The sequence below is a fragment of the Camellia sinensis genome, chromosome 11 (genome assembly GCF_055761805.1).
Source record: "Camellia sinensis isolate YWXY chromosome 11, ASM5576180v1, whole genome shotgun sequence".
NCBI classification, from domain to species: domain Eukaryota; kingdom Viridiplantae; phylum Streptophyta; class Magnoliopsida; order Ericales; family Theaceae; genus Camellia; species Camellia sinensis.
Window position 1 is genome coordinate 57,028,333 of NC_138971.1, and position 13,877 is coordinate 57,042,209.

The 13,877-nt window shown below is 38.8% G+C and overlaps 2 protein-coding genes across 2 annotated transcripts; both read left to right on the forward strand.

The window, feature by feature from the left end:
* The first annotated feature begins 365 nt into the window (after positions 1–365).
* On the forward strand, positions 366–6,795 carry LOC145802353 (uncharacterized). Its single transcript, XM_082895055.1, has 3 exons — positions 366–407; positions 1,339–1,530; positions 6,351–6,795. Exons 1-3 carry the CDS (start codon positions 366–368, stop codon positions 6,717–6,719), a joined length of 603 nt encoding a protein of 200 aa, XP_082751181.1. The 3' UTR covers positions 6,720–6,795.
* An 892-nt stretch (positions 6,796–7,687) lies between these two features.
* Positions 7,688–8,531, forward strand: LOC145803135 (uncharacterized). The gene is made up of 3 exons (XM_082896477.1): positions 7,688–7,907; positions 8,008–8,361; positions 8,459–8,531. The coding sequence occupies exons 1-2, from the start codon at positions 7,821–7,823 to the stop codon at positions 8,359–8,361; spliced, it is 441 nt and encodes a 146-aa protein (XP_082752603.1). The 5' UTR covers positions 7,688–7,820; the 3' UTR covers positions 8,459–8,531.
* The last annotated feature ends 5,346 nt before the right edge of the window (positions 8,532–13,877 follow it).

The following is a 13,877-nucleotide window of genomic DNA, read 5'->3' on the forward strand; positions in this document are numbered from 1 at the left end:
TATGTATCGAAGTTTATATTTTTGTTGTTAATTATATTCATAGTATTCTGATTTCTAATATATAGATCCTATAATCTCACACAAAGGATTACCCAATTAGGTTAGAACCTTTGATTATGATATTGATGATACTTTGCTAAATGAACCCACTGAACAAAATTTCTTACTATGGCCAATGCTAGGCATCATGAAAGAATCATCATAAAAAGTTTCATGAAGATTCACTACAAGAAAATCTGTTATATAACACGGAGGCTTTTGCGACGAGGCACCTGCCGTCGCAAAAAATAAGTTTTTGCGACGCAATGCAGTTGCCGTCACCAAAAAAGTATTTTTGCGACAGCGTTTATCTACCGTCGACGAAAATGGCCTTTTGCGACGGAGATGGAGGAGCATTTGCGACGCACGTATACCGTCGCAAAAAGTATTATTTAGCGACGGTAAAGAGTTGCGGTCGCAAATGGTGGACCATTTGTGACGGCATAAGCCCGTCGCAAAAAAATTTTTTGTAAAACGACGTCGTTTTAATTTGTTAATCAAGTATCATTTGCGACGGTGGTATATATTCCGTCGTAAAAAAAAAAAAAAAAAAAATTCACATCCCGCTCATTTCTCCCATTCGCGGTCATCCTAAAATCCCCAAAATCCCAATCCCTAAACTCACCAAACCAAAACCCCCAAATCAAAATCCCTAAACTCACCAAACCAAAACCCCCAAAATCCGAATCCCAGAATCCCCAAAATCCTAAAATGAAAATCATTCAGTACCGGGGTGAAGGAGGGTGAACGACGGCATTCGCAGATTGACGAGGGTGAACGACGGCCTTCGCCGAAGTGACGAGGCAGTGACTGTGAACGACGAGTGACGAACGACTATGAACGACGAGTGACAAGGCAAGAACGAGGGTGAATGACTGCGAACGACGAGTGACGAGGCAAGACTGTGAACGACTGTGAACGAGTGACGAGGCACCTTCAATCCTTTCCATTCTTCAATTTGATTCCCACTTTATGGTTGGGAAGTTTATAATATCAATTGATATATCCATATTCTTCAGAGATTGAAATGTAGTTATCTGTGTATTTTTTAGACATTGATATTTTGATTTATTGATATATTTTATTATGATTTTAATTTTTGAATCTGGATTTCTCCCCAAACGATATCTATATTTTGTGATATATTGATATCATCTAGGTTGTTTATATCCTCTATTGATGTTATGTTTCATCTTGGGCTTTATATCCTCTATTGATTTCTCCCCAAGACATCGGCACATTTCGGTTTTATCACCCAATACTTGGGCTTCTCATATGAGATGCTTTTTTCTTTTCCAGCTAAATCTCTCAATCACTGGAGGAAGCTGTTTTTTGGATGCTGTTGTTAATAATTCCCAAGTTGTAGAAGTGATTCAGCCACCATCAGGTTTACAATGCTCGCAGTCAGTACTGGCTCCTAAAGGGTTGGGAACTGCACTTGTTACTGTTTATGACATTGGACTTTCACCTTCACTTGCTGCTGCTTCTGTGGTAATCTTTCCCATTTTTTATGTTTTCTTTGCGTGATTTGTCCACCCATTAGAATCTGTCAAAAATTTCCTTTTAGTTTTGCTTCTTACATGATTACAGATTTCCAATTCTAATTTCTATTGCTTGTATTGAAGATAGAAAATAAGGAGGTTAAGATATAAAATTTCCTTTTAGTTTTGCTTCTTACTTAAATGAGACATGCAGAACATATGAATTAATTTGCAGATTTTATGTTGGATGTTATAGTTTTTGAAGTTTCTTAAGTTGCTTGAGTTTAGGGAGTGAATGTTTGACTTACATTTTAGTTTGAAACCCTAATGCAACATGCCTTAAGGAAAAATTTTACTCAAGTTTCTTGCTTCCCTTGGCAGGGGGTACTCAGGGGTTTTCTATTTTTTTATGTTTTGGGAGTGGAGGAAAAGTTCCTTGTCTCACTGTTGTTCCAAAGGCAAGTTGAGTATTCACTTCTGTTGAAGAACTAGTAGGAGGAATATAATCTTTTATCCCCATCCCTCCCCTTATATATATATACTCTTTTTATGTTTGGTGAAGATGAAAGGGGGAGAAGTTAAGATCCTTCATCTTACTAAAATGATGCTTGGATTTTTTTGAACCAAGTATTAGGGGATACCTGTAATAACTTTGGCAACAAGCCCCCAATGAATAATTCAACCAGTACTCTTATTTACTACCACCCTTATCACTTTTTCAGTCTAGAAAGACCATGATTAATCACCTTACATAAATAAATCTAGAACTGAAGCACTTGCACAATAGAATTGAAATGCAAGCATTTTATATGAAAACATAATGGGGCAATTGAATTAACATAGAAAAGCTTTATAACCCATTATTATATTTATCAATGCATTTGAGGATAGCTTTTGGCCCAATAGCGCATGCCCTTGGTTGTTTCCTCACTAATCGGGATTCGAAGCCCACCAATCCCCTCTTCCCTTACGATAATTAATATGTGATATTATGTCTTGTAATTATATTTTTACCCTTACATCTCATTATGACTCTTACATTTGTTGTAATTATATTTTTTTCTAGGGCATATTTGTTTCGTATGTGAGATGTATATCTCCCAGTAAGTTTTCCTGAAGCAAATTAATAGTGGGAAACACATATAAGGGAAGTACAGATGATGGATAAGAGTTGGATTGATTTGCCAAATAGGATGTCGAGGGAATACATTAATGGGATTGATCAATTCCTTGTGTTTGCTTACACCAATAGGGCTGAAGGTTCGATGATTAGTTGTCCGTGTAGAAAATGTGAGAATCGATACCATCTTGTGCGAGAGGGTATACGGAAGCATCTGATTTTGAGTGGTTTTTTTAAAAAGTACAAACATTGGATTAATCATGGGGAATCTTACGTATCTCTGCATGCTAATCGAGGGAATGAAACATTGGCTAATTTAGACATTGGCGACGATATGGTTGGAATGATACAAGGGGCTGTGGGAAATCCACATGCCGGTACAAGTGTTGACGGTAATGAAGCACAGAGCACTGATCCCCATGCATCTGAACCCCAGCTCGGTCAAAATGCAGAGACTGCAAACTATTTCAAACTTCTTCAAGATGCACAAAGTGAATTGTATCCAGGTTGTCAGAAGTTCACATCTTTGTCATTCATTGTTCGACTTCTACATTTGAAGGTGCTTAATCAGTGGACAAGCAAGTCTGTTGACATGTTTCTTGAGTTATTGAATGAGGCGTTCCCGTTGGGTGTGAAACTCCCGGACTCATATTATAAAGTTCAAAAGGTCACAACAGATTTGGGCTTCACATATGAGACATGGAATGCATGTCCCAACAGTTGCATGTTGTTTCGAAACGAGGACGCCAATCTTGATAAATGTGTCAAATGCAACAGTTCAAGATGGAAATCAAATGGTGATGGTGGTTCAAATGGTCCTCACAACGGTGGCAAACAAATAGCTGCAAAACAAATGAGGTATTTTCCTTTAAAGCCAAGGTTGCAGAGGCTGTTTATGTCATCCAAGACGGCTAAGTTAATGAGATGGCATGCAGAGGAACGAACTAATGACGGTGTCTTTAGGCATCCTGCAGACTCCCTTGCATGGAAAGATTTTGATCGTCGGAATATTGACTTTAGTAATGATTGCCGAAGTATAAGGCTTGGCTTAGCATCTGATGGTTTTAACCTATTCAGGATGATGAACATAGTTCATAGCACTTGGCCTGTTGTACTCATTCCATACAACTTGCCGCCATGGATGTGCATGAAACAACCATTTCTAATTTTATCTGTGCTTATTGACGGCCCGAAAGGACCTGGTGACAAGATTGATGTGTATATGCAACCGTTGATTGAGGAGTTGAAAGAACTATGGAATGACGGTGTCTCCACATTTGATGCATCAACAAATCAAATGTTTCAAATGCATGCAGCTTTACTTTGGACAATTAGTGATTTTCCTGCATATGTAAACTTGTCAGGATGGAGTACTAAAGGCGAATATGCATGTCCTTGTTGCAATAGAAAAACTACATCGTGTTGGTTGAAGCATAGTAGGAAACAATCATACTTGGGTCATCGCAGATTTTTACCTAATGGCCATAAATTCCGAAAGGATAAAGTATCATTTGATGGTAGTCGGGAAGTTAGATTCAAACCAAAATTGTTGTCTGGAACTGAGATGCTGCTACAATTAGAATCTGAGGGTATTTTAACCCAATACAAGAGGGATGACCTTAAGGAGAGGCGTAGGAGACAAGTAGAGAAGTAGAAAGCTGGACATCGCACCCATAGCTGGAAGAAAAAGAGTATCTTCTATGAACTGCCATATTGGGAGCACAATCTAATTAGACACAACCTCGATGTGATGCATATAGAGAAGAATGTTTGTGATAATGTGTTGTGGACAATATTAGGGGTTGCAGGAAAATCAAAGGATGGTGTTAATGCTCGGCGTGATTTACAAGAAATGAATATTAGAAAACCCCTACATTTGCAGTTAAAAGGGTCGAATAAAGCTTATTTACCACCGGCACAATTCACGATGACCAAGGATGAGAAAGATTTGTTCTTGAAAGTATTGAAGGAAGTTAGAGTTCCCGACGGGTATTCATCCAATATATCGCGTCGTGTGCGCTTACATGATAGAAGTATTGGAGGTCTTAAGAGCCACGATAGTCATATTCTGATGCAACAACTAATTCCATTGGCCATTCGAAGATCGTTACCGAAGAATGTAATTGAACCTTTGATTGAATTGAGCAATTTCTTTAGACAATTGTGTTCCAAAGTCAATCGTGCGACAGATTTGCAATATATTCAAGATCGTATCGCCGTAACACTTTGTCATCTAGAGAAAATATTTCCTCCTACTTTTTTTGATATAATGGAGCACTTGCCTATACATCTAGTTGACGAAGCATTATTGGGTGGAGCGATTCAGTTTCGATGGATGTATCCAATTGAGAGGTATCTTCTTACTTTGAAGCAATATGTGCGTAATAGAGCTCGTCCAGAAGGTTCAATTGCTAAAGGATATCTTATGAAAGAATGCATAAATTTTTGTGCACAATATCTCAATGATGTGGAAACTAAATCTAATCGACCCACGAGGAACTACAGTGGTGATGATAATCTGGGTCGTGCTGTTGGTGAAATCATAAGCTTTTATCTTGATAACACTTCTTGGGTACAAACTCATCGGTATGTCTTCTTCAATACAGCCGCGGTTCAACCATTCATAAAGTAAGTTATGTGACTCACTCAATATTTCATTATGTTTCATTGAATTTTGAACCAAATTTTGTTTTTCGATAAAATTTCAATTTACACAGCAAACACCTTGAAGAACTTAAGGTCAAAATGCCTCGTGTTGACGATCATCAGCTTCGGCGTGAACATTTTGAAACTTTTCACATTTGGTTCAAGGAACATGTATGTATTTAAATCTACAGATTCTATTTACCTAAGTCGAACTATATTTTAAATTTTACAATTTTTATTATTTAAAATAGGTTCAAACTTTGCGAAGGACTAGTGATGTCACATTTTCTGAAGAGATTACTGTAGTGGCAAATGGTCCTCATAACCTGGCAAGGAGGTTCAACGGGTATATAATGAATGGGTTTCGGTATCGAGTAAAGGCCATGGATGACCATCGAGCCACACAAAATTGTGGTGTAGCTTTGAAGGCAGATACCATAAGTTATGCTAGTCGGAAAGACAAGAATCCTCGTGTGGGGTCTGTGTACTATTATGGACAATTGACAGATATTGTTGAGATTCGATATTCCAATGAGAAGAAGCATGTGTTGTTTAAGTGTGATTGGATTGACAACATTCACGGGAAGATACAAGATGTCTTCAATTTCACGTTAGTCAACTTCAATCATTTGTTGTATCGAGATGATCGAATTACTAATGAACCTTTCATTTTGGCATCCCAAGCAGAGCAAGTTTGGTATGTTGCAGACCCGTTACAACCAGACTGGCAAGTGGCGGTGAAGATTTCTCAAAGAGGTTTATTTGATATGAGTTCGACTGATCCACAAATTGAGGCATATATGAGCCAATAATTGGAAGAAAATATAATGCTTCGTGATGAAGAAATTGGTTGGGTGAAACAAGCCGCAGAAGGGGAAACAGTTGATGTTCAAATAGGTTGATATTTAATCAACATCAGTAATTCACTTAAGGCCAAGGTTGTAGTTAATCATCAGTTTCTTAATTTACTTTGTCTTTGTAATTGTATTAGTTCAATTAATGTCATATTATAGTTGATGACAAACCATTATCTATGTTTCTAATTAATGTTATATTGCTTGCAGATTATTATGGGAAGGAAGAGGAAACTTGATCATCCCCGGCGCATGATGTCCGATGTGGTACGTAAGAGGACATCAGCGGCACCACCATCAGAGGAGGCATCACATCGACCACCATCAGAAGGGCCATTAGTGCCACCATTAGAGGAGGCATCACAGCGAGCACCATTAGTGGCACCGCATCGACCACCATTAGTGGCACCACAGCTGCTATCATCTACTCAGCCACCACGCCTACCATTGGTGCGTCCACCATCAGTGGCACCACCATTAGAGGAGGCATCACAGCGAGCACCATCAGAGGGGCCATTAGTGCCACCGCATCGACCCCCATCAGTGGCACCACACCAGCTTCATCTACTCAGCCTTTAGGCCTACCATCGGTGCGTCCACCATCAGTGGCACCGCAGCAGCTATCATCCCGACTAGAGTCATCGGCTTATGAGCCATCCGCAGATATATAAATTTGCTTTGATTTGTATGAAAATTATTTAAATATATATTTATTTGTTCTCATTACATATAACTTGTTTATTTTCATTGTATTTTTCAGATACTTCGACTTCTTCACAGCCTCACTCAGGTATAAGAAATTGATTTGTATTGACATTATTTAAATTTGCATTTGTTTATTATCATTGCATATTGTTTATTCTTATTGTATCTCACAGGTCATGTTAGTTCTTCATCAACCTCGAGTAGGCATGGTAGAGGATGTGCCAAGGGCATTAGGGAGTGGGGTACCGGTACCAAATTGGACATACAATTTGATGAAAATTACTGTCCAATAGGGGATAATGTGTCTAAGTTAACTACTCAACTTGGCATTATTGTGCAAAATGGTAACATTGTTCCTCTTACTTTTCTTGACTGGAACACTGTGCCTGATGATATTCTTGATGCTATCTGGAAGGATGTGAAGGTAAAAGTATATTTTTGTCCAAAAATTTAAATTCCAAAATTGTGTTATTATTATTTAAACCTTGAAATTATGTTTTATAGGACAATTTGAATATATGTCTAGAGGAGTACAAGCCAATATGCATGAAAAACTGTAACAGCATATGGAAGGATCACAAGAATAAGATTAAGTGTAAGTATTTCAAGCCTAGAAGTGAAGATCCTAATCTGAAGGATGATGTTCCTTTGCACATTGTGCCAAGCCAGTGGGAAGAACTTGTGGAGTATTGGCGTACTTCCGATACTGAGGTATATAAATAAGTTATATGTATGATATGTAAACATACAAATCATATTTATATACTTACATTTGTTGAACCTATAATAGAAAATTGCAACTAGGAACGCTAAAAATCAGCGAGCTCACGGCATAGCTCATACCACAGGGCGTACTACTTTCGCTCAGATACGGCATGAGGTTTATATTTTACTGTTTTATTTTTGTATATAAATAAACATTGTATATTTACAAATTATTTGGATTCTAATTTTCATATTTCTAAAAAAATGTAGATGACCAATAAGGGGGAGTCTACTGATAAGATGAATGTTTGGCTTATGACACGTAGAGCAGATGACCCAAAGGTTATCCAGACCTTGGTAGTTTCCAAACACCTTTGATTGTATTTAAAGTTTATTTTTTATTTTTTGTGTTAACCATCTTAATTTGGCATATACTTGTATTTCTTATTCAATACAGGATGAGTTTAATGGCCAACTCTCTATGCTACCTGAGGATTGTCGGACTTTGGAGGCTAGGAATGCCATTTTCCATGAGTTGATAGGTCATGACAATCATGGATATTGTCGCACATACGGGAGAACTGTGCCTCGGAGAGCAGTGTATAAAGATGGTGCAGGGCCTTCACAGTCAGCACCCCAGCCATCGACTATTGTTCAGATCACCCAGCAGGTTCGTGCGGAGCTAAGGGATGAGTTGAGGGAGGAGCTGAGGGAGGAGATGAGAGCAGAGTTCTCTACACATTTACAGCAGCTGAGAGCTGAGATGATGGCCTTTGTGTCACAGGGGGCAAGTGTGGATCCTAACAGATAGGTTCGATATAAATTAAATTGTTTGATAGTTAAATTGTCACCCAACATTATGTATAAAATTCGAATATGATTAACACATTATGCATTGACTATCATAGGCTCCTGATGCATCGAGTGGCCACCGGGCATTTAGGGAATCTGCAGAAGACGAGAATCCATATACAGCACCACCGGAAGATCAGGTATAAAATGTAACTTTACATTCTAAGCTAAAATGTATATTTGCATTATTTGCATTCTAAGCTAATAGAGTTGTGGGAGAAGACGGGACTCAAATTGGATTCCCGGATTAGGAGTTAGAGATGGATTTCACTCTAGGCAAACTATTTCTTTACAAAACTTGAATTCAAGGTGTTAATGCCCCAAAATCACCAAAAGGGGTCGGATTGGCACGAAACTTGGCACACACGACCACCTAGGAACGAAAGACTTGTGGGAGAAGACGGGACTCCAATCGGGTTCTCGGATTAGGAGTTAGAGATGGATTTCACTCTAGGCAAACTAGTTCTTTAAGAAACTTGAATTCGAAGTGTTAACATCCCAAAATCACCAAAAGGGATCGGTTTAGCACGGAACTTGGCACACACGACCGCCTAGGCACGAGAGACTTGTGGGAGAAGACGGAACTCCAATCGGGTTCCCGGTTTGGGAGTTAGAGCCGTATTTCGGTTTAGGCAAACTAGTTCCTCAAGAAACTTAAATTCGAGGTGTTGACGCCCCAAAATCACCAAACGGGGTCGGATTGGTACGAAACTTGGCACACACGACCGCCTAAGCATGAGAGACTTGTGGGAGAAGACAGGACTCCAATCGAGTTCCTGGATTAGGAGTTAGAGACGAATTTTACTCTAGGCAAACTAGTTCTTTAAGAAACTTGAATTCGAGGTGTTAACGCCTCAAAATCACCAAAAGGGGTCGGTTTAGCACGGAACTTGGCACACACGACCGCCTAGGCACGAGAGACTTGTGGAAGAAGACGGAACTCCAATCGGGTTCCCGGTTTGGGAGTTGAGCCGTATTTCGGTTTAGGCAAACTAGTTCCTTAAGAAACTTAAATTCGAGGTGATGACGTCCCAAAATCACCCAACGGGGTCCGATTGGCACGAAACTTGGCACACACGACCGCCTAGGCGCGAGAGACTTGTGGGAGAAGACGGGACTCCAATCGGGTTCTCGGATTAGGAGTTAGAGACGGATTTCACTCTAGGCAAACTAGTTCTTTAAGAAACTTGAATTCGAAGTGTTAACGTCCCAAAATCACCAAAAGGGGTCGGTTTAGCACGGAACTTGACACACACGACCGCCTAGGCACGAGAGACTTGTGGGAGAAGACGGAACTCCAATCGGGTTCCCGGTTTGGGAGTTAAAGCCGTATTTCGGCTTAGGCAAACTAGTTCCTTAAGAAACTTAAATTCGAGGTGTTGACGCCCCAAAATCACCAAACGGGGTTGGATTGGCACGAAACTTGGTACACACGACCGCCTAGGCACGAGAGACTTGTGGGAGAAGACGGGACTCCAATCGGGTTCCCGGATTAGGAGTTAGAGACGAATTTCACTCTAGGCAAACTAGTTCTTTAAGAAACTTGAATTCGAGGTGTTAACGTCTCAAAATCACCAAAAGGGGTCGGTTTAGCACGGAACTTGGCACACACGACCGCCTAGGCACGAGAGACTTGTAGGAGAAGACGGAACTCGAATCGGGTTCCCGGTTTGGGAGTTAGAGCCGTATTTCGGTTTAGGCAAACTAGTTTCTTAAGAAACTTAAATTCGAGGTGTTGACGCCCCAAAATCACCCAACGGGGTCGGATTGGCACGAAACTTGGCACACACGACCGCCTAGGCACGAGAGACTTGTGGGAGAAGACGGGACTCCAATCGGGTTCCCGGATTAGGAGTTAGAGACAGATTTCACTCTAGGCAAACTAGTTCTTTAAGAAACGTGAATTCGAAGTGTTAACGTCCCAAAATCACCAAAAGGGGTCGGTTTAGCACGGAACTTGGTACACACGACCGCCTAGGCACGAGAGACTTGTGGGAGAAGACGGAACTCCAATCGGGTTCCCGGTTTGGGAGTTAGAGCCGTATTTCGGTTTAGGCAAACTAGTTCCTTCAGAAACTTAAATTCGAGGTGTTGACGCCCCAAAATCACCAAACGGGGTCGGATTGGCACGAAACTTTGCACACACGACCGCCTAGGCACGAGAGACTTGTGGGAGAAGACAGGACTCCAATCGGGTTCCTGGTTTGGAAGTTAGAGCCATATTTCGGTTTAGGCAAACTAGTTCCTTAAGAAACTTGAATTCGAGGTGTTGAAGGCCCAAAATCACCAAACAGGGTCGGATTGATACGAAACTTGGCACACACGACCGCCTAGGCACAAGAGACTTGTGGGAGAAGACGGGACTCGAATCGGGTTCCCGGTTTGGGAGTTAGAGCCATATTTCGGTTTAGGCAAACTAGTTCCTTAAGAAACTTAAATTCGAGGTGTTGACGCCCCAAAATCACCAAACGGGGTCGGATTGGCACGAAACTTGGCACACACGACCGCCTAGGCATGAGAGACTTGTGGGAGAAGACGGGACTTCAATCGGTTTCCCGGTTTGGGAATTAGAGCCGTATTTCGGTTTAGGCAAACTAGTTCCTTAAGAAACTTAAATTCGAGGTGTTGACGCCCCAAAATCACCAAACGGGGTCGGATTGGCACGAAACGTGGCACACACGACCGCCTAGGCACGAGAGACTTGTGGGAGAAGACGGGACTCCAATCGGTTTCCCGGTTTGGGAATTAGAGCCGTATTTCGGTCTAGGCAAACTAGTTCCTTAAGAAATTTGAATTCAAGATGTTGACGCTCCAAAATCACCAAAGGGGTCGGTTTAGCACGAAACTTGGCACACATGATCGCCTAGACACGAGAGACTTGTGGGAGAAGACGAGACTCGAATCGGGTTTCCGGTTTGGAAGTTAGGGTCGAATTTCTATCTAGCCAAAATTATTTACTTAACTATCTTTGTAATTATATAGTAATTAATTTTTTATGTTTTTTTGTAATTAAAATATTAACACATAATTATATTGTCATTAATTATTTTTATTTTTTATTTTCAGATATTTCCTGAGTAGCAGTTTGCTTCTTGTGGAATGCAGCCGTGTGAAGATTGCGACGAACTTTTATTTTTTTAACCCACGGAAGAATTATGAAGAAAACTTTTATTTTTGATTTACGTTATTTAGATTTGTGAACAACATTATGTATGTATTATGCAAAATTATGTGGTTGGATAATTTTGATGATGTGTTGTTATGAATGGAAGAGTATTTTAATTATGGATGAAATTTTATTTATATACAGGAATTTTTATATTATTATATAATTATCGATTTTTTTTAGCTATTTTTATTTAATATATGTAATTTGCATATTTTTAATAATTTTATTGCAGCATTTTTGTTAGAACCAGGTTTTTGCGACGGTAGCGTAGCCGTCGCCAATGATATTGGCAATACTAACAAAAGGCCTTTAGCGACGGTATTTTCACCGTCGCAAATAATATTTTTAGAGACGACACATTTTTCTGTCGCAAATAACAGTATTAACGACGGTATTAAACCCGTCGCAAATAACTATTTTAGCGACGGTATTTTTACCGTCTCAAATAAACCCTTTTGCGACGGTATTTTACCGTCGCAAATAACCATATTAGCGACGGTATTTTAGTGCCGTTTCAAAAACTTCAGATTTTTACACATTAATTGCGACAGTATTTTGCCGTCGCTAAAAGGCATTTTTGCCGTCGCCAATATTTTGCGACGGCGTCTTACCGTCGCTAAAGACCTTTAGCTACCCCTTTTTTTGCGACCCCCCTATTACCGTCGCTAAAAGCTATTTACCGTCGCAAAAAAGCTTTTGAGACGGCTTTTTGGGTATTGGCAACCGTATTTTACCGTCGCAAAAAAGTAAATTTTTTGTAGTGACTCTTCACTCTTGGTTTACATACTTAATAAAACACTATACACTAATCAAAAGATGAAAAGTCTTCATGAATCATTTTATGATATTTTTTCATGATCCCTAATATTATTCTTACTTCTCACATAGCTAATTAACAAATACATATTCATAGACGATACATTGGGTATATTGTATTGGTGAAAAAAGTTATTTGCCAATTTTGATGAATTCTTCTAGAGTTTTTTTTTTTTTTTTTTGGTTAATTTTTTATTTTAACTTCATACGTGTGTATCCATGCAACACATAATACGTGTACCACCTACATGTATTTTTTTCATATTTTAAGAATATCCACATAATATATATATATATATATATATTATTTTTAAGTTTAATTTCCTTTGTGAATTCATGCATTGATGTTTTCAACAAATCCTATATGTTAGGGATTGATATAGCTAATTTTTTTTTAATAGATAGGAGAGTAATTATATTATAATAAATATTTACATCATCAAATAGACCACTAATCTACAATAGTCAGAAACTTAACAAAGTTGAATAACCAATCCACCAAGCCAACAAGCCCACAAGTAAAGCCCAACAACCAAGACTAATCACAAATAACCTCATAATGGGAAAGAAATAAGCCAACTATCACAAAGGATATCAAACTCCTCTTCATAGGAGTTGAACCAGAGACCTTACACCACAAAAGGTACAACACAACCACTAGGCTCGATGTCTTGGTTATTGATATAGCTAATTTCGATGAGACACCAAATACAAATCAAAATAGAACAAAAATCTAAATCAAATATTCAAGAATAAACATATTTATGTGATTCATACTAGAATCAAATCGCTAAAGTTTCACTATGATTTGAAAAAAAAAAAATACAAGAATGCCAAGCGATGTGGCACTTCAATTACAAATACATAGTACTAAAAAAATGAGTGAAATACTAAAAAGGATCAAAATTGATGTTATGCACAACAACTTGCAGTGAGGCTCTACGGGAGTTTGTCTCGAGCTTATTTCAATAATTTGAGTTATTCATATTGTAAGATTCGTCAAGCACATCATTCATAAAAAAAAGATCAAGTTAATTAGACATTTGTAATCCCATGATCAGGACCTAGTTGCTTATAAAAATTATGTTAGCCATTTATTTAAAAAACACAAAAACAAAAAAACAAAAAGCAAATGTGGTCTTATGATGTGCCTGTAGATATCTTATTAAATTGATTTTTTTTTATTGATGATATACTTGACAAGTCGTACAATATAAATGACTCAGATTTTCAAAATAAGCTCGGGACAAACTCTCATAAGGCTCACCCCTACTCCAAAAATCGGGTCGGGGGCCTGCCCACGGAGCCCTTACATTGGGGTGATTAGTATAAACTACCCAACAACATATTCTCAATCAAGAGCTGGATTTTAAATAGTTCCAATCCAAACTTTGCTAGTATATGACTTCAATCAATTAGGTATTAAATTAATAAAGAAGAATATAAATTGTTCTTATGGTTGCTGATTCATGTGTCACTGCCTCAACTGA

Excerpts from the sequence above, each read along its gene's own strand:
- LOC145803135 (XM_082896477.1), top strand. The coding sequence starts at position 7,821 with ATGACCAATAAGGGGGAGTCTACTGATAAGATGAATGTTTGGCTTATG. Across the intron at positions 7,908-8,007 it reads CAAAGGTTATCCAGACCTTG|GATGAGTTTAATGGCCAACT; the intron begins GTAGTTTCCAAA and ends TATTCAATACAG.
- LOC145802353 (XM_082895055.1), top strand. The coding sequence starts at position 366 with ATGGCCTTTTGCGACGGAGATGGAGGAGCATTTGCGACGCAC. Across the intron at positions 408-1,338 it reads GAGGAGCATTTGCGACGCAC|CTAAATCTCTCAATCACTGG; the intron begins GTATACCGTCGC and ends TTTCTTTTCCAG. Across the intron at positions 1,531-6,350 it reads CACTTGCTGCTGCTTCTGTG|ATTATTATGGGAAGGAAGAG; the intron begins GTAATCTTTCCC and ends TATTGCTTGCAG.